The sequence below is a fragment of the Rhinatrema bivittatum genome, chromosome 1, assembly GCF_901001135.1.
Source record: "Rhinatrema bivittatum chromosome 1, aRhiBiv1.1, whole genome shotgun sequence".
NCBI classification, from domain to species: domain Eukaryota; kingdom Metazoa; phylum Chordata; class Amphibia; order Gymnophiona; family Rhinatrematidae; genus Rhinatrema; species Rhinatrema bivittatum.
This window is the reverse complement of record NC_042615.1, coordinates 10,851,256-10,872,994: the sequence shown is the minus strand read 5'-3', so window position 1 is coordinate 10,872,994 and position 21,739 is coordinate 10,851,256. Positions and strand designations below refer to the sequence as shown.

The window sequence follows — 21,739 nt, the reverse complement described above, 5'->3', positions numbered from 1 at the left end:
GGAGAGGAATGGTCAACAGAAAAAGGGAGATGTATAGGTCTCTGGTGAGACTTCATTTGGAATATTGTGTACAATTCTGGAGATCGCACCTTCAAAAGGATATAAGCAGGATGGAGTTGGTCCAGAGGGTGTCTACTAATATGGTCAAATGGTCTTCATTCTAAGGCATATGTAGATAAACAAAGATATGTATACCCTGGAGGAAAGGTGAGAGGGGAGATTTGAAAGACATTCAAATATCTCAAAAGCTTCCATGCATAAGAGAGAAACATCTTGCAATGGAAAGGAGGCTCTAAAATGAGCAGTCATGTGATGAGGTTGAAAGGATGTAGACTCAGGAGTAAACATAGGAAATATGTCTTTACAGAGTGGTGGAAGCATATCACAGGGTCACCTTGCTTTAATTTTAATATTTAAATTGTAAGTCTTTAGATTAAATTATATATCCTTTTTGTTGAAGTTTTTTTCTTTTTTATATTAAAACCAGTCATAAATTGTCTCACAATCTCCAAAGGTACAAAAGGGGACACTAATACTCATCTACTCCATTCCTGGTAGTTCACTCCATTCCTGGTAGTTCACCCTAGCAGTTGGGTGAACTACCAGGAATGGAGTAGATGAGTATTAGTGTCCCCTTTTGTACCTTTGGATATTGTGAGACAATTTATGACTGGTTTTAATATAAAAAAGAAAAAAACTTCAACAAAAAGGATATATAATTTAATCTAAAGACTTACAATTTAAATATTAAAATTAAAGCAAGGTGACCCTGTACCATAGTAGAGTCTGTTTCATAATACAGACCCTCGAAGTAAGGGGCCTACATATATTTGGCTAAGAAAATTTTAGAGGTGTTTAATAATACCTGTTGTACCATTGATTTTTACGTTGTTGTTAGACACTACGGTACACTGGAATACGGTGATTTTTTGGGTGAATAGGTTCTGCTTATAATAAGGACATGCTAAGCAGAGTACAGATTAAATGAGGTTATTTGAACTCCATGGCATCTTGTATGCACCATTTCTGTTTTACTGTAAGGATGGGAGTATTTACATAAATAGTGTTTCAAGCATTTGCATTAAGTTTTTAAAAAAATATTCTCTGGTTAATGAAAACACTCAAAGTGCATCAAACCTCTTTAATGAACAGTTTCCTGTGATGTAGTTAGACATGTGTAGTTATATACTACATAAGGAGTGCAAAGAAGTTGTGGGTCCAAAGGTTTTTATCATCAAAAGCAATTTATTGAAACTCTTAAGTAGGCAACTCCTATTCTCCGAAACAATGAAGGTAAATAACTTTTTCAGGGTCCCCCTTTTTGACACGGACCCAGTGTTTCGCCCGAAGGCTGCGTCGGGAGGGACAAATATAATTTTGCAATAACTAGAAGAGAACAGCAAAAAATTAATTTTAAAATTAATGGACCACATTTAAGGGTACAGAGTGTATCTATTAACGCCGGAACACATACCTTGAAAGTAGCTGAGGGATTCACACAGCTAAGACGGCAAGGAGAACGGGCAGCTTGACAAAACACAGCGTTTTAAAAGCAGCTGTTTTGGCGCGGTTTTGTGCACCCAATCAGAAAGCGGGTAGATCAGCCAATCAGAAACAAGATATGCCGTATAAAGGTAAACAGTCAAATGATGCAGTGATCAAGGCAACAGAACAGATAAATCAAATAAAGTAAGCACAGATAAATCAGATAAAGTATTGCCACTCAATCTCATTATTTAGTCCTGCCGGATGCAGGCAGTTAAGTGTAAAGATCCACTTCTGTTCTCTGCGGATAAGCATTTCAGAAAAATTGCCTCCCCGGCATGGGGGGATGAAGCAAATCAATCACCAAAAATCTTAGGTCATCCTCAGAGTGCCCTGCCGTTTGCCAATGAGACACAAGAGGAGCAGATTCATGGCCAGTACGAATGTTTGACCGGTGCTCAATGATGCGAGTACACACCTGTCTGGTAGTTTTACCCACGTATAATTTTGGGCAAGGGCACACAATCACATAGATTACTCCTCGTGAATGACAGGTGGTGGAAAATCTCAAGAAGAATTGTCTATGTGTAATGGGATGTTCAAAAGTGTTAGTGGAGAGAACAAAAGGGCACACTGAACATTGTCCACAAGATTGATGACCTAAAGTGACAGCTGTGTTAATAATCGGGTTTTGTTGGAAATGCGAGTGGACTAGCATGTTTCTCAAATTTTTACCTCGACAAAAAGAAAAACGTAATGGGCAGTTAAACACCTCATGTAAAGATAGCATTGACCAATAACGTTTCAGAATAGAAGTAACATTGTACACATGAGTGGAGAAGGGCAGGATACAATTAATGGAGGAATCCTCTGTCCGGGTTTGAGAAAGAAAAAGAAGATCATGGTTCACATATAGTGCTCTTTTAAAGGCTTTACGAAGTACCCGATGAGGGTACCCTCTTTCTTTAAACCTTAGCACCATCTGCTTAGCTTGCATAACAAAATCATCCTTTGATGAACAGAGGCGCCGGAGTCGTAGTAACTGTTCGGCGGGTATATTCATTTTCAAAGAAGTGGGATGGCAGCTATCGAATCGTAATAATGTATTACGGTCCGTGCTTTTCCGAAAAATAGATGTACTGAATGACCCTTCATGTAACTGTACCTGCACATCTAAAAATGAAATGGTAATTGGATCAATGCAGTGATTAAATTTTAAATAGGCGTTGCAGTGATTAAGCCAATCCAGAAAAAAATAAAATTGCATGTCTGTCCCTGTCCAAATCAAAAAAATATCGTCTAGGTAACGATACCATGCGAACACAAATTGAAAAAAAGGAGAAATATATATCACTTCTTCTTCAAACCTATTAACGTAGAGGCAGGCCAAACTGGGGGCCATAGTGGCCCCCATGGCCGTACCTTTAACCTGTTGGTATAAAGTGTGGTGAAATTGAAAATAGTTTCTGGTGAGAGCTAGACGTGCTATGGACACAAGAAATTGTGTGGAAATACGATTAGGAGGAGGACGAAAACTCAAAATGTCTTCAACCAGTGTTAGTGCTTCATCCTGAGGGATATTGGAATAAAGAGAAACAATGTCCAAAGTTATCAAAAAACATGTATCCGGAGGAGAGGGGAGGTTTTCTAGAATTGTGATGAAATGATTGGAGTCACGGACATAGGATCGACTTAGAGGAACTTGAGGCTTCAAAAAAAGATCTACAAATTGAGACAAGGGTTCCAATATGGATCCTATGCCCGCAACTATGGGACGCCCAGGAGGGTTCATGAGAGATTTATGGATTTTAGGAAGGATATAAAATGTTGGAATGATGGGATATTCTGTTTGTAAAAAATTGGCTTCACGAGAAGTAAGCTGATGTGAATCGAATGCATCCTGAACAATATTTTAATCAGATCCTTCAGCTCCTGTGTGGGGTCAGAAGTTAGAGGGATGTAAAAATTGGTGTCAGATAATTGACGAGATACCTCTTCCATGTAATCAGTGGTGTTTAAAACCACTATCCCCCCACCCTTATCTGCTGGTTTAACTATGATGGTTGGATCAGACGTTAAAGATGTAATAGCAGATTTTTCATCTTTGGTGGTATTGAAATGCTTCACTTTCGGCTTTGGAGGTAAATTCTGTATGTCAAGTTGGACTAATTTCTCAAATGTGGTTAATACCGGATCCAATGGTCCAGGAGGGAGCCATCTTGATTTTTTCTGTATTATTGACATATCATATGAGGATGGAGAATTAGCAAAAAAATACCTTATACGAAGCATACGGAAAAATCGAAACAAAAACACTTGAAGATTGAAAGGGTCAAAGGGAACAGTGGGAACAAAAGAGAGTCCTTTCTCCAAAATAGACAGTTCATTTTGAGATAATAAACGGGATGACAAATTGAAAACTAAAGCCGGAGCTGTAGATGTCATTGCCAAGGGTCCTGCGGTAACTGCTGTCTCATGTTGCGAGTGATCCGTGAATTCTGGGAAACCTGTGGACGGCCCCGGTATCTGGGGTTCCGAGACGGTTTCCCGGATGGTTGAGGTTCTAAGAAAGATTGTGGAAATAATTGAGCAGTTTGTTGCTGTAGCTGCGGCAATAAGGGTTGTGAAAAAAATGATGATGACCCTGCAGGCTGTTGTAAGGGAATAGCTGAAGGATGAATGGGGGCTGCATCCTCTTGATGGATCAAAGATGCTGTATCTTCTCCTGAAGAATCGTCGGAAGAAGAGTTCGCAAAGGTGACTTTTCTTCGTGGTGCATTGATGGTGTTCGTCCATGAATAGACATATCCTTTAGAGTAGTCAGTCTCGTCGCGCTGGAACTTTTTATATTTAGCTAGTTTCAGTTCACTCCTAAATTTCTCCAAATTGATATTAAAATCTGACAACTGTTGTTCAAAGGTATCCACTGGTGTAGAATTTTTTATACTGTCCAATTGCTCATTCAATTCTTCACGCAAAGATATTAGCAGTGGTTTTGTAGTTTCAATTATGAGCACCATCAAATCAAACGAACACTTATTGAGGATCTGTGTCCATCTTGTCAAAAAGTCTTTGTTCTCAGTATGTAGCCGCGGTTCTTTTTGTACTCTCAGACCTCTTGGTATACGTTTAACTCTGCAATATTCAATTAATGTGAGACCGTGTAGTTCTGCACGGGTCAGCCGTTTTTGCAGGTTTATGACGTCAGTCCAAGAAACGCTGGGAGCTGGTGCAGCAACTTCCGAAAAGAAAGGGGTGTCTGTCTGTCAAAACAGCCCGAAAAGCCTCCTCTGAGTAGCTAAATGTATGGTCGTCGGCTGAAGTACCCATTCACAAAAGCCCCAGTAATCACCGGAGATATCCTTAATATAAAGAAGGAGCAAGGCAGCGCTCCAAAATTACAATATCCAAGCCACAAGGAGTGCAAAGAAGTTGTGGGTCCAAAGGTTTTTATCATCAAAAGCAATTTATTGAAACTCTTAAGTAGGCAACTCCTATTCTCCGAAACAATGAAGGTAAATAACTTGCTCCTTCTTTATATTAAGGATAGTTATATACTACAACATCTCAACAGCTCCCAGTCCGGGACCCTCTCCGTTAAAAATCTGTGTATTCAAGCTCCTTTATGTCTAGCTGTACCTCAGTTCTGTACATTCAATTCTGTAAGTTAATTGTAATTTTGGTAATTTAAGGATAGCCCTTGGTTCACTTCTGACCTTTACAGCTGGACCCTGTCACTTGACCTTATTGCATTCAAATGCTAGTCGCTCAACGCTTCAACCTAGGATCCTCTCAGTTCTCAATTCTGATATTACTTATAAAGATTTGATAATCCCCTAGCTACAGTTAATCATACCCCTTGGTCCTTGTATCGCACTGTGCAAATTTCGCAGCTCATTGCTCTCTTTGTTCAGTTCTCAATTCAACTGTTACTTGTAAAGTTTATTACCCCCTCGCCACTGTTTACTGTATCCCCTGTTCATTTATCGCCCCCGAGCGAATTTTGCTGTTGCATTGTAAACCAATGTGATATGTATTTTATACAGGAACGTCGGTATAGAAAAGTTAAAAATAAATATACCAATAACTTCGATATGGACGGCCACAAAATACTGTATATTTCATCTGCACAACTTATTTACAGAACTAAGCATTTGATATACATCCAAATTATGACAAGTAAAATCAATACATTATAGCAAGTTTTCTTGTGCACTTTATGGTCAATTTATAAGAATCCAGGCATCAATACTTACAATTCTGGTTTTATCTGAGCAGGTCCTTTGGGTAGTTGATTCATATACAGATGAATGTTTATATTTGGTTTTAAAGTGAGCAAATTTGATGCTGGCTCTGTACAAAATATGGATTTTTCCATCATACCTGTATTTTTACTGTAAAACAGCAGAAGCTGTCTATAAAAGTACCTGTAAGAAACATTAGAACAAACCATTTAAGGATCACTTTTTTCTAATCAAATATGTTAGTCTCAAACTGACCAAGAAACTATGTAATCTGTGATATTAAAGCAAGTGTTACATCAAGGGAGAATATAATAGGCTAAAACCCAGTAGATTTATATTCAGTTTTTATTTCTCTTACTAATACTTACTATGACAGGGGAGGCCAACTCCAGTCCTCAAGAGTCAAATAGGTCAGATTTTCAGGATCTCCACAATAAATATGCATGAGATAGATTTGTAGGCACTGCTTTCATTGTATGCAAATCTATTAGTATCAACATGCCTACTTTGGCTGTGGTTTGTCCCTTTTAGAAAATATTCATTTGTCTTCAATTATGTTTTATTTTGCCTCACCTTCACCCTTAATCAAGCAGTTTTTATGTAGAGCAGAACGGATCTAAGGCCTTCTGCTCACATGACATGTATAACCTCCTCCACTTCAGTCAATAAGATTTTCTAGTGAAAGGCTTATTAGACGCCACCAGGGCCCAAGAAAGCAGAGTTGCTTATCTGTAACAGGTGTTCTCCCAGGACAGCAGGATGTAGTCCTCACATGTGGGTGACGTCAGCACACGGAGCCCTATCATGGAAAATTTTTCTGTCAAGGTTTCTAGAACTTTTGACTGGCACACTGAGCATGCCATAATCCCTGTAGCCACAGGGGTCTCCCCCTTCATGATTTTAAACACCTCTATCATATCCCCCCCCTCCCCCATCAGCTCTCTTCTCCAAGGTGAACAGTCCTAACCTCTTTAGTTTTTCCTCATAGGGGAGCTGTTTCAACCCCCTTATTTTGGTTGCCCTTCTCTGTACCTTCTCCATCGCAACTATATCTTTCAGATGCGGCATCCAGAATTGTACACAGTATTCAAGGTGCGGTCTCACTATGGAGCGATACAGAGGCATTATGACATTTTCCGTTTTATTCACCATTCCCTGCCTAATAATTCCTAACATTGTTTGCTTTTTTGACTGCCGCAGCACACTGAGCTGACAATTTCAATGTATTATCCACTATGACGCCTAGATCTCTTTCTTTGGTGGTAGCTCCTAATATGGAACCTAACATCATGTAACTATAGCATGGGTTATTTTGGGGAACAAATAAATATAGGGGTAACCAGCTGTTGCAGCTCTTACTACCTTTAATCACTAAGCCGAATACTTTTGATGCAACTCCAATATTGCTCTCTGCTTTCATGGTAACGGTTAAGGGAAGTTAGATTCAAACAGCATCCGAGGGCCCTGACGTTTACAGTCTGGTAAACTGATAAGCAGGGGGTAACCTGCATAGTGCAGCAGATACTATCATGAGCTTGCTGGGCAGACTGGGTGGATTGTTCTGGTCCTTTTCTTCTGTTATTTCTTTGTTTATATACAAATCTAATGCCCTCTTTCCTGCACTGAGACACTGGAGTTGTGCCTGCCTCAGGAGTCCTGTGAGAGGAATGTCGAGCATTTCTGAGAATGCTACTTTGGAGGTTTTGCATTTCAGCTTTCTACTTAAATCCTAAATTTGGCTTGCAGAACCTCCCTCCTACACCTTACAGAAGAACATAAGATTTGCCACACTGGGTCAGACCAAATGCTCATGAAGCCCAGTATCCTATTTCTAACAGTGGCCAAGCCAGGTCACAAGTACCTGGCACGATTCAAAGGGGGTAGATAGATTCCAAGCTGCTTATCCCAAGAATAAGTAATGGATTTCTGCAACCCTACCTTAATAATGGTTAATGGACTTTTCCTCCAGGAACTTGTCCAAACATTTTTTAAATGCAACTACACTAATAGCTTTCACCACATCCTCTGGCAACAAATTCCAGAACTTATGTGCTGAGTAAAAAAAATATTTTCTTTTATTAGTTTTTAAATGTATTACCCAGTACCTTCATTGTATATCCCCTGGTCTTTGAACTTTTCTAAAGAGTAAACAATTGATTAACATTTACTTGTTCTGTAGGGAGATATCCCAAGTTTAACCATTGAAAGCACCCAATATGAATTGCAATAGCCAAAGAGGGATGCAGACAAGTATACAGACAGGCCAAAACACTGTCACAGCTAAAGAAAAGAAACTTTGTCCAGATGAGAACTTTAAACCAGAACTTATCAAGATCTGCCTGTTTATAAGCTCATGTGTAAAGAAAACCAAGGCAGAGGGACAATGCATCAACTAAAGCTCATAAACAGAAGTTGTGGACCAGCCAATGGAAGTCCAGAGGTCAGAGGGACCATCCCAGCCTTGAATGAAGGGGGAGCATTCTGAAACACAGAAAAGACTGATGTTGGGATACAGCCTCTGTCCAGATGTGACAGGACCCCCCCCCCCCCCCACCGAAGGAAAGGGGAGGGGGAAAAGATCTGCAATGAGGCAAAGGCCCTCCCACCCACCACATGATTATACACGAGCTTATGCATATTTATCAGCTGGAAAGTATAAGATGGGAGCTTTTAAGGAGAAAGGAGCAGACCCAAAGCAACCCTGGTAACACCTATCGGGGAGGGAGAAGACTAGGGGGTGGCCAGGAGACCAGAGAGAGGAGACACCCTGCCTAGGGTCAGTCTGTGGAACGGAGTCTGAGGCAGCGAAGAGCCAAGAACACCCCTGCAACTCTGCTGGTACCAATCCCGGAAGCAAGCCTCCTTCCCAGACAGTTTTTCAGACCTCCAGCCAGAGCCTGCAGAGGTAAAAAGAGGGAAATCACCTGAAGTTGGGATCAGGGGTAAGTTAGCCATAAGTATTAATATATTAGGCAGGCTAAGGTTTCTTTACAGTAAACTGGTGCTTAGTGGCCAGAGTAGCCAATCCAGGCCATAAGAACATGGCAAGTACCCAAAAACTAAGTTTATTCCATGCTGTTGCTAGTAATAGCAGTGGCTATTTTCTAAGTCAACTTAATTAATAGCAGGTAATTGACTTCTCCTCCAAGAACTTATCCAATCCTTTTCTAAACACAGCTACACTAACTGCACTAACCACATCCTCTGGCAACAAATTCCAGAGTTTAATTGTGCATTGAGTGAAAAAAAACTCTGATTAGTTTTAAATATAAGATTCTCGTTCCCGCCCAATTTGGATTCCGCAAATCTCTCAACACGGAATCCCTCCTAATCTCTCTAACGGACAGAATCCTCACAGGCCTTGAGATAAAAAGACCCCGTACCTGCTGGCACTACTCGATATATCTGCAGCTTTCGACACGGTGAAGCACTCCATCCTCATTAACCGCCTTTCAGACATTGGTATATCAGGAACAGCCATGGACTGGTTCAAGTCATTCCTCAACAACAGGAAATTCAAGGTCAGAATTAGCAACAAAGACTCACACCCTGTCAAAGCCACATTCGGAGTCCCCCAAGGATCTTCTCTCTCCCCCACCTTATTCAACATCTACCTTCTTCCACTCTGTCAACTTCTCACAAATCTAAAGGTTATTCATTTCATTTACGCAGATGATGTCCAGATCCTGATACCAGTCAAAGAATCAAATCGCTAAAATGCTCACATTTTGGAACAGCTGTCTACAGTCTATAACCATCCTCCTCACCAACCTTAATTTAGTACTTAACACGTCAAAAACGGAACTTCTACTCATCACTCAAGAGGACAACAATCCCGCTCAGGTGATCCACAACCTCCCTTCACTCCAAATGTCCACCACCACAAATGTAAGAGACCTGGGAGTAACTATAGATAATTGGCTGAATTTAAAAAGATTCGTCAATAACACAACAAAAGAATGCTTTCATAAATTACTTATTTAAAAAAATTTGAAGCCTCTCCATCTTCAGGACTTCCGAACAGTTCTCCAAGCCATTTTATTCTCAAAAACAGATTACTGTAATTCCCTTCTAATCGGCCTTCCAGCTATCACTACCAAACCACTTCAAATGCTACAGAATTCTGCAGCCAGGATCTTAACCAATACCAGCAGAGGAGAACACATCACCCCTATTCTTATGAACTTACATTGGCTCCCTATTAAATTCAGAATTCTGTATAAAGCGCTAACCATGATCCACAAAACTATTCACTCCCTAACCTCACTCGAACTATCTTGCCCTCTTCAACATCATTCAGCTTCCAGACCAATTAGAACAACATACCTAGGTACCCTTCATGTTCCCCCTGCCAAGTCAGCTCTCAAGAAACGAGCCTTCTCAATTGCTGGACCCATACAATGGAACAATCTTCCCCCTGAACTCCGCCTAGAACCCTGCCTGCGGACGTTCAAAAAAAACCTGAAGACCTGGCTCTTCAAGAGCATTTACTTAAAGTCCTTATTACCTGATCCTACATTATAGTTCTTAAGTTCGGATGTGTTTGCCTTCTAGAAGTTCCCCTTATTATAGAATCCATGTTCGATTTTCGTTCATTTTGTTTGCTGTAATTTCCTATTGTTGGTTCTCTGTAAACCGAAGCGATATGTACTTGTACATGATCTTCGGTATAAAAAAGTCTTAAATAAATAAATGTGCCACGTGCTAATTTCATGGACTGCCCCCTAGTCTATTATCCGAAAGAGTAAATAACTGATTCACATTAACCCGTTCTAGCCCTCTCATGATTTTAAACACCTCTATCATATTCCCCCTCAGCCATCTCTTCTCCAAGCTGAACAGCTCTAACCTCTTCAGCTTTTCCTCATAGGGGAGCTGTTCCATTCCCTTTATCATTTTGTTGCCCTCCTCTGTACCTTCTCCATTGCAACTATATCTTTTTTGAGATGCGGCGACCAGAATTGTACACAGTATTCAAGGTGCGGTCTAACCATGGAGCGATACAGAGGCATTATGACATTTTCCCTTTTATTCACCGTTCCCTAATAATTCCCAACATTCTGTTTGCTTTTTTGACTGCACACTCAACAGATGATTTCAATGTGTTATCAACTATGACGCCTAGATCTCTTTCTTGGGTGGTAGTTACTAATATGGAACCTAACTGTTGGGCCGATACAGTAAAAGTCGCGCGCGATTCTGTATTCAAATGAGTGCCCGTGGCAAAAAGAGGTGCTAGGGACACTAGCTAGTCCCTAGCATCTCTTTTTGGACAGGAGCGGTGGCTGTCAGCGGGTTTGACAGCTGACGCTCAATTTTGCTGGCGTCGGTTCTCAAACCCGCTGACAACCACGGGTTCGGAAACCAGACGCCTGCAAAATTGAGCGTCCGGTTTCCAACCCTCGAGCCAATTTCAAATTTTTTTTTTTTTTTTTTTACTTTCGGGACCTTGATATTAAGTCGGAGGGTGCACAGAAAAGCAGTTTTTACTGCTTTTCTGTGCACTTTCCCGGTGCCCAGAGAAATTAACGCTTACCTTTGGGTAGGCGATAATTTCTGAAATTAAAATGGCGGCTTGGCTGCACATTAGGTTCGGGGCGGGGGGGGATTGGACAGGCGTTTTCGACGCGCTATTACCCCTTACTGAATAAGCGGTAAAGCTAGTGCGTCGAAAACACGCGTCCAATCGCGGGATAACAGTGCACTCCACCGGAGCGCACTCTACTGTATCGGCCTAACTAACTATAGAATGGGTTATTTTTCCCTATATGCATCACCTTGCACTTAACCACATTAGAACATAAGAACATAAGAAAATGCCATACTGGGTGAGACCAAGGGTCCATCAAGCCCAGCATTCTGTTTCCAACAGAGGCCAATCCAGGCCATAAGAACCTGGCAAGTACCCAAAAACTAAGTCTATTCTATGTAACCATTGCTAATGGCAGTGGCTATTCTGTAAGTGAACTTAATAGCAGGTAATGGACTTCTCCTCCAAGAACTTATCCAATCATTTTTTAAACACAGCTATACTAACTGCACGAACCACATTCTCTGGCAACAAATTCCAGAGTTTAATTGTGCGTTGAGTAAAAAAGAACTTTCTCCGATTAGTTTTAAATGTGCCCCATGCTAACTTCATGGAGTGTCCCCTAGTCTTTCTACTATCCGAAAGAGTAAATAACCGATTCACATCTACCCGTTCTAGACCTCTCATGATTTTAAACACCTCTATCATATCCCCCCTCAGTCTTCTCTTCTCCAAGCTGAAAAGTCCTAACCTCTTTAGTCTTTCCTCATAGGGGAGTTGTTCCATTCCCCTTATCATTTTGGTAGCCCTTCTCTGTACCTTCTCCATCGCAATTATATCTTTTTTGAGATGCGGCGGCCAGAATTGTACACAGTATTCAAGGTGCGGTCTCACCATGGAGCGATACAGAGGCATTATGACATTTTCCGTTTTATTCATCATTCCTTTTCTAATAATTCCCAACATTCTGTTTGCTTTTTTGACTGCCGCAGCACACTGAACCGACGATTTCAATGTGTTATCCACTATGACACCTAGATCTCTTTCTTGGGTTGTAGCACCTAATATGGAACCCAACATCGTGTAATTATAGCATGGGTTATTTTTCCCTATATGCATCACCTTGCACTTATCCACATTAAATTTCATCTGCCATTTGGATGCCCAATTTTCCAGTCTCACAAGGTCTTCCTGCAATTTATCACAATCTGCTTGTGATTTAACTACTCTGTACAATTTTGTGTCATCTGCAAATTTGATTATCTCACTCGTCGTATTTCTTTCCAGATCATTTATAAATATATTGAACAGTAAGGGTCCCAATACAGATCCCTGAGGCACTCCACTGTCCACTCCCTTCCACTGAGAAAATTGCCCATTTAATCCTACTCTCTGTTTCCGGTCTTTTAGCCAGTTTGCAATCCACGAAAGGACATCGCCACCTATCCTATGACTTTTTACTTTTCCTAGAAGCCTCTCATGAGGAACTTTGTCAAACGCCTTCTGAAAATCCAAGTATACTATATCTACCGGTTCACCTTTATCCACATGTTTATTAACTCCTTCAAAAAAGTGAAGCAGATTTGTGAGGCAAGACTTGCCCTGGGTAAAGCCATGCTGACTTTGTTCCATTAAACCATGTCTTTCTACATGTTCTGTGATTTTGATGTTTAGAACACTTTCCACTATTTTTCCTGGCACTGAAGTCAGGCTAACCGGTCTGTAGTTTCCTGGATCGCCCCTGGAGCCCTTTTTAAATATTGGGGTTACATTTGCTATCCTCCAGTCTTCAGGTACAATGGATGATTTTAATGATAAGTTACAAATTTTTACTAATAGGTCTGAAATTTCATTTTTTAGTTCCTTCAGAACTCTGGGGTGTATACCATCCGGTCCAGGTGATTTACTACTCTTCAGTTTGTCAATCAGGCCTACCACATCTTATAGGTTCACCGTGATTTGATTCAGTCCATCTGAATCATTACCCATGAAAACCTTCTCCATTACGGGTACCTCCCCAACATCCTCTTTAGTAAACACCGAAGCAAAGAAATCATTTAATCTTTCCGCGATGGCCTTATCTTCTCTAAGTGCCCCTTTAACCCCTCGATCATCTAACGGTCCAACTGACTCCCTCACAGGCTTTCTGCTTCCGATATATTTAAAAAAGTTTTTACTGTGAGTTTTTGCCTCTACAGCCAACTTCTTTTCAAATTCTCTCTTAGCCTGTCTTATCAATGTCTTACATTTAACTTGCCAATGTTTATGCTTTATCCTATTTTCTTCTGTTGGATCCTTCTTCCAATTTTTGAATGAAGATCTTTTGGCTAAAATAGCTTCTTTCACCTCCCCTTTTAACCATGCCGGTAATCGTTTTGCCTTCTTTCCACCTTTCTTAATGTGTGGAATACATCTGGACTGTGCTTCTAGAATGGTATTTTTTAACAATGACCACGCCTCTTGGACATTTTTTACTTTTGTAGCTGCTCCTTTCAGTTTTTTTCTAACAATTTTTCTCATTTTATCAAAGTTTCCCTTTTGAAAGTTTAGCACGAGAGCCTTGGATTTGCACACTGTTCCTTTTCCAGTCATTAAATCAAATTTGATCATATTATGATCACTATTGCCAAGCGGCCCCACCACTGTTACCTCTCTCACCAAGTCCTGTGCTCCACTGAGAATTAGATCTAAAATTGCTCCCTCTCTCGTCGGTTCCTGAACAAATTGCTCCATAAAGCTATCATTTATTCCATCCAGGAACGTTATCTCTCTAGCGTGACCCGATGATACATTTACCCAGTCTATATTGGGGTAATTGAAGTCTCCCATTATTACTGCACTACCAATTTGGTTAGCTTCCCTAATTTCTCTTAGCATTTCACTGTCCATCTCACCATCTTGACCAGGTGGACGGTAGTATACCCCTATCACTGTAGTCTTCCCTGATACACAAGGGATTTCTACCCATAAAGATTCAATTTTGTATTTAGTCTCATGCAGGATGTTTATCCTGTTGGACTCTATGCCATCCCGGACATAAAGCGCCACACCTCCTGCTCCTCTCTGTCATTGCGATATAATTTGTACCCCGGTATAGCACTGTCCCATTGGTTATCCTCTTTCCACCATGTCTCTGAGATGCCAATTAAGTCTATGTCATCATTTACTGCTATACATTCTAATTCTCCCATCTTACTTCTTAGACTTCTGGCATTAGCATACAAACATTTCAAAGTTTGTTTTTTGTTTGTATTTTTATTCTGCTTTTTAATTGATAGGGATAAGTTAGAATTTTTTAGCTCAGGTGAGTTTTTAGTTACAGGCACTTGGACTACTTTTCTAATTATTGGAACCTGACTGTCGGGATGCCCTAATTCTAATGCATCATTAGTATCCTTTAAAGATACCTCTCTCCGAACCATGCGCTGCTGAGCGACTGTCGGCTTTCCCCTTTGTTCTAGTTTAAAAGCTGCTCTATCTCCTTTTTAAAGGTTAGCGCCAGCAGTCTGGTTCCACCCTGGTTAAGGTGGAGCCCATCCCTTCGGAAGAGACTCCCCCTTCCCCAAAAGGTTCCCCAGTTCCTAACAAAACTGAATCCCTCTTCCTTGCACCATCGTCTCATCCATGCATTGAGACTCCGGAGCTCTGCCTGCCTCTGGTGACCTGCTCGTGGAACAGGGAGCATTTCAGAGAATGCTACCCTGGAGGTTCTGGATTTAAGCTTTCTACCTAAGAGCCTAAATTTGGCTTCCAGAACCTCCCTCCCACATTTTCCTATGTCGTTGGTGCCCACGTGTACCACGACAGCCGGCTCCTCCCCAGCACTGTCTAAAATCCTATCTAGGTGACGCGTGAGGTCCGCCACCTTCGCACCAGGTAGGCATGTTACCAGGCGATCCTCACGCCCACCCGCCACCCAGCTATCTACATTCCTAATAATCGAATCACCAACTATGACGGCCGACCTAACCCTTCCCTCCTGGGCAGTAGGCCTTGGGGAGATATCCTCAGTGCGAAAGGACAATGCATCACCTAGAGAACAGGTCCTTGCTACAGGATCCTTTCCTGCTACACCTGGTTGGTGCTCTCCCATTAAATTTCATCTGCCATTTGGATGCCCAATTTTCCAGTTTCAGGTGGTCTTCTTGCAATTTATCACAATCTGCTTGTGATTTAAATACTCTGAACAATTTTGTATCATTTGCAAATTTGATTACCTCACTTGTATTTCTTTCCAGATCATTTATAAATATATTGAAAAGTACGGGTCCCAAATACAGACCCCTGAGGCACTCCACTGCCCACTCCCTTCCACTGAGAAAATTGTCCATTTAATCCTGCTCTCTGTTTTCTGTCTTTTAGCCAGTTTGTAATCCACGAAAGGACATTGCCACCTATCCCATGGCTTTTTACTTTTCCTAAAAGCCTCTCATGAATTATCTTTTAAATGCTAAATCCTGCCAAATCCGATAAATAAAAGTCTAATTCTGAGGAGAACATGTTGTCTTTTCATGAACTTAGGATCGTGAAGCAAAGTGGGAGGGGAACTGGAAGTGTCCTGTAGCAGATAGGTCCCTGCACCTATCTCATTTAACCACTCATTTAACAGACCTCTAACGTATCTCCCCCTTTTAGCCGTCTCTTCTCCAAGCTGAATAGTCCTAACCTCGTTAGCCTTTCCTTATAGAGGAATGGTTCCATCCCCTTCATTATTTTGGTTGCCCTTCTCTAATTTTGTTATATCTGGTTTTGAGATGTGGTAACCACAACTGCACACAATATTCAAGATGAGGTAGTATTATGGAGCGATACAGAGGCACTGTGATATTCTCTGTTTTATTTTCCATTCCTTTCCTATTAATCCCTAACATTTTATTTACTTTTTTAGCAGCTACTGTACACAAAGTAGAAGATTTCAACATTATTTTCAATGATGACACCTAGATCCTTTTCCTGAGTGGTGACTTCTAATATGGAACCTTGCATTATGAAGCTATAATTTGGGTTACACTTCCCTAAGTGCATCACTTTGCATTTGCCCACATTAAATTTCATTTGCCATTTGCTTACCCATTCTTCCAGTTTTGCAATTTCTTACAATCCTCTTGTGATTTAACAACTTTGAATAATTTTGTGTCATCCCCTCCTCTGTTCCTGTATACGACTGGCTCGCCGTAGCCACTCTCTCGGGTCCTAGCCTAGCACTCTGTGAGGGAGGGGGGAAGGACCCAGAGGGCATTGCTGTAGAGCTCTGTGGAACCACCAGGAACTAAGGGTTGTGCTGTGCCCCACCTCCTCTCCCCATCCCATGCAATCATAACACAGGAAAGGGGTCAATCAGGCAAGAACACAGTACAGCTCTCTGCTCTATTTTTCCCTATAATCAGGAAGCTGTGGGAAAAAGGAGAAGCGTCTTGGAAAAAAAAAAAGAAAAAAAAAAAGGATTTTCAGTGTCCAATCAGTACTTCTGGACCAAGAAAACAATAAGGAAGGCTATCTATGAATGCCGTGAGGGTAATAAAGTGGAATAGATGCCAGATGTCCGATCAGAATACTTTATTCAATGGAGACGTGGTTCTATAAACAAGCCCGACTCTGGCCGAGTTTCACCTCTTACATTTGGGGCTGCCTCAGGGGCTAAAATACATAAATAACTAAATTAAAAAATAATAATTAAAAGCATGACATCTAAGACAACAAATAAAATGCTAACGTAGATTTGTGTATTTTTTTTTTTTATATACCGATGTTCAATTTGACATATCACACCGGTTTACAGAGTAACAGAGGATTCTATAAGAAATAGGCTTATTTTACATTGTAACTTCGTAACATCTGTAAGAAAGCAAAATTGCTTACCTTGTAATAGGTGTTATCCCAGGACAGCAGGATGTAGTCCTCACATATGGGTGACGTCATTGACTGAGCCCTATCACGGAAAACTTTGTCAAAGTTTCTAGAAACCTTTGACTGGCACTCTGAGGCCACTGAGCATGCCCAGCATGCTATAATTCCCTGATCCACAGGGGTCTCCCCTTCAGTCTCATTTGTAGCAATAAGCTTTAGCCAAAAATAAAATAATAAAATGTATCGGACCCAACTCTGCGAGGTGGCGGGTGGGTTTCGTGAGGACTACATCCTGCTGTCCTGGGACTATGCATTGATTCAAGTGGAATTCCGTAACTACCTTGGGAAGGAATTTTGGGTGTGTACAGAGTACTACTTGGTCATGTAGGAACTTCGTATAGGGTGAGTATGTGACAAGTGCTTGTAACTCACTAACTCTCCTAGCAGATGTAATGGCTATTAAGAAAATAGTCTTCCAGGTGAGAAATTTAACATCACAGGAATCCATGGGTTCAAAAGGAGAACGCATGAGTCTTGAGAGTACTACATTAAGGTCCCATTCTGTAATCGGTGGTCGTATTGGGGGCTTAAGATGAATTAAACCTCTCATAAATCTACTAACAAGAGGTTGTACTGATATTGGCTCATCCCCTATTGTATTATGGTACGCTGAGATTGCACTGAGATGTACTCTTACTGACGAGGTCTGGAGACCTGATTCTGAAAGGTGCCATAGTCAGTCTAATAAAGATGAAGTGGGGCAAGAAAAAGGGTTAATACTTTTCTGTGCACACCACATGGTGAATCTTTTCCACTTAGAGCGATAGTTTTTTCATGTGGAAGGCTTATGTGAAGCTACAAGCACTTGAAAAACAGTAGTTGAAAGACTGTGTGGTTGCAAGATCAAGCTTTCAACATCCAGGCTGTAAGAGGGATTGACGGTTGGGATGGCGCAACCTGCCCTGATCCTGAGTTATGAGACAGAGTGCTGTGCCCAGGCCAATTGGGTCTCTAATCAAGAGATCAAGGAGTATTGAAAACCATACTTGTCGAGGCCAATACGGGGCTATGAGTAACATGGACCCTTTGCCCTGTTGTAGCTTCACTAGAGTCTTAGTTATTAGCAATATCGGGGGATACGCATATAGAAGGCCTGAATTCCAGGGGCGAGCAAAGGCATCCTTGGCTAACTGGTTTCTCCACTGGTGCAGGGAACAGAATCTGTCCACTTTATGATTCAGTTCGGATGCAAAGAGGTCCACCTTTGGTTGACCCCAACTTTGAAAAATCCTGGTCACTACCAAGGGATCCAGAGACCATTCGTGAGGTTGGAATTGATGACAGACTGTCTGCTACTACATTGTGGATTCCTGCCAGAAAAGTGGCCCGGAGAAACATGGAATGTGACAGGGCCCATTCCCAAATCTGTGCTGCTTCTTGACAAAGTAGATACGAGCCTGTACCTCCCTGTTTGTTCACGTACCACATGGCTACTGTGTTGTCTACCTGTATCAAAACAGTCTCGTGAGAAAGGCAGTCCTTTAAGACATGCAGCGCATAACTTATAGCTCGAAGCTCTAAGAAATTGATTTGAAATGTTGCTTCGAGTTTCGTCCAAGTACCTTGAGTTTGGAGATTTCCTATGTGCGCTCCCCACCGTAAGGTGGACGCATCAGTACTTGCAGAATTGGCTGTTGGAAGGGTAGGCCTGTGAGAAAGTTGTCCGTGTTCTCCCACCAGAGGAGAGAGGAACGTAGTTGTTGAGTTATTTGAATTGGAGATGACAGTGGTTGAATGGCTTGTAGCCACTGCACTCTCAACGTCCATTAAGAGACCCTCATGGCTAATCTGGCCATAGGAATGATGAACTGTGGAGGCCATGTGGCCGGGCAGAGTTAGGAACTGATGGGCTGTCACCTGTGTCCTTGTGCGCAGAGATTTCGCTAAGGAGAGTGTCTCTGCACGTCTTTTGGAAGGAAAGCTCTTAACGTTATGGTGTTTAATTCTGCGTCTACCTTAAGGGGGATATGAAGCTGAGTACATAAAACCACTCGGTCGCGGGGGAACGGAGGGTCGGGTGATTATGTAACAAGGTGTGGAACTCACTGACCCTATTGGCAGAAGTGAGGACTACGAGAGAAAGAATTTCCCATGCCAGACTGTTAAGTGAGAGGAATGGCAAGGCTCGAACGGGGAACGCATGAGTCTTGTAAGCACTAATATATAGGCCCCATTCCGTAACCAGTAAAAATAAGAGGCAACTTATTCAGTGGATAACCCATGGTAAGCTGACTCGGAAGGGGTTGAATCGTTAATCGGGTTTCCCCACTCCCAAGTGGTATGCCAAATGGAACAGAGGCGTACCCATGTGGAGGATGTCTGGGGAGCAGAATCCGAGGGAGTAAGAGAAAAGAGTGGTGTAAAAATAAAAGGGGTAAAACCCTTTTTTTTTTTACATGTGGTAAATCATGCCATTTTGAATGGTAAGATTTATGTGTAGAAGGTTTTTGAGACGTTACCAGTACCTGAGAACATCAGTGAGTTCATGATATGAAACTGACCTGTGAGAAGGCGAATTGGTTACTGGTGTATGGGAAAGCATACTGGTCTCGGCCAGGACGTGGGTCTGAGAACAGTGAACCCTGTCCCGGTGCAGCATAAGGGGGGTGGCTATGAGAGGCATCAAAAGAGACACATATAAGAGGCCTTTATTGCAGCAAAGGCGTCCATGGGAACGCATTGGAGAAATGTAAAGAGTAGAATCTGTCCACCGTGTGGTTTGATTCAGACACAGAGGGCAAGTTCGGTTGACCTCAGCGCTAGAAGACTGTCCTCATCACACATATAATCCAAGACCATCTGAGAGGATGGAAACTTATGTGGAGAAGGTCTGCTAGTGCGTTCAGTAAGTCTGTTAGATAAGTGGCCCGGGGATGCATGGAGTGAGCAAGGGCCAAGGGTAGAGCTGCGCAGCTTCCTAGCAGAGAAGCTAAGAGGTTGTGCGTGCTTGTGTGTTGGAAATACCACATTGTCACTATGCTGTCTGTCTGTATGCACAAAAGGTTTGTTGCAGAGGCAGTATTGTAAGGCATAAAGGCATAACTCATGGCTCAAAGCTCCAGGAAGATGATGTGAAACTCTGCATGGAATGGAATAGATGCATACTGGGGTGAGAAGGTGTTAGTGCGAACTCTGCAACCCTGAGTAAATTCGAGCATGAGAGGACCAGTCTAGGTTTTGGTTCTAGATCTGCAATATGGATCAGGGATGAAAGTGGTTGAACAGCTTAGGTCCACTGATAATTGACTTTCACTGAATCTTACTCATAGCAAATTTTGGACCTATGAGCAAGTGCATGGTGAAAAAATGCCGTGGTCCAACAATGAAAGAATTGAGGGGCTGAGGTTATATTGTATGCGCGCAGAGACATACAGGAATTTGTCAGAATGTCTGTGCGGTTGATGGACAGAAGTTTGTTGTGACTGAGGTGTCCAGAAGTGTGCTACATGGGATTTATGATAGTTAACAGCAATCCCAGGTAGTAGATTTATAGTGAGTCATGAAGAAGATAGAGCTCCTTGCTTGGATTGACTATTAGGCAGCTGTCCATGCAAGGAAAAGTGTGAATGATGTTTTACTCCGTAGAGAAACAGCAGTCACTGCTAGTGATTTAATGAAATACCCAAATTGCCGAAGCTGATGCAACCGGCAGAGCTTGGGATGGTAATATTGTTGATTCACCATGAAGCACATAGAAAGATTAGAGGAGAGAGGCAACCTACTTACTGCGGTATGGAAGCATGGTGACGAGAGATACTATTTTACCTGTGCCTTCTGAAGAAAATTGATATTTCTGAGGTCCAGGATGGGCGGAGAGTAACTATTTTCTGTTGAAAGAAAGAATAGTGAAATTAAAACTCCCCCCCCGCCATGCGATTTGTAGCATCCGGGGGACTGTACCCTGAACCTTGGTACAAAGTGGGGTGGCCGCTCTGATATCCGGCAAGTTGAGAGACCAGGAGGTATACAACTGGCGAGGCTGACGTAATCTGGATATCATGTAATCTCCCACAGGAGCGTGAGCAGTAAAGTCTTACCTGCATTTCTGTGTGCTATACAAGAAAACGTCGAGACCTGTCGCCAGGTCTCGAGGTGGACTTGCAATTGAGACAGTGTTTACTGAATCTTGTGTTTAGTAGATCAGTGAATGCATCGAATTTCGGTCCTTAAATAGGAACCAGAAATCAGAGTATTAATCAGTACAGAGTCCCATTGCTGACAACGGGAGGATGTCCTGATGTAATCCCAAATGATTGGAAGAGAGGTTCTCTTGGTATTGTGTCTGACATAGCTGGCAATAGCGATATGTGACACTACTACAGTTCTTGGAAGACCAGACGACCTAGAATCTTTCGAACCATATGGCCCAATTTAGAGAACAGGTGTCAATGGGATTGTCGCTGAAGCGGGATTAGAATAGAGTACTTACCATCCGTCGTGGATCGCAGAAGGACGAATCGGCGAAGATTGATGGCTCCGTGGATTTCAGGAGTCATCGAGGGATAGCCTGAAGGACATAAACATCCAACTGAACTCTGTAACCTGGTATGGTAGCGCAGGTACAGAGGAGACA

General features: G+C 41.9%; 1 protein-coding gene across 8 annotated transcripts in view; it reads right to left on the bottom strand.

Moving 5' to 3' along the window:
• The window catches only part of ADAD1 (adenosine deaminase domain containing 1), a 551,435-nt gene that overhangs the window by 149,679 nt on the left and 380,017 nt on the right, over positions 1-21,739 (bottom strand). For all 8 annotated transcript variants that reach the window (XM_029586923.1, XM_029586984.1, XM_029586949.1 and 5 more), the window contains one exon: positions 5,742-5,912. In XM_029586923.1, coding sequence (XP_029442783.1) covers positions 5,742-5,912 — 171 coding nt within the window. The remainder of the gene's footprint in view (positions 1-5,741; positions 5,913-21,739) is intronic.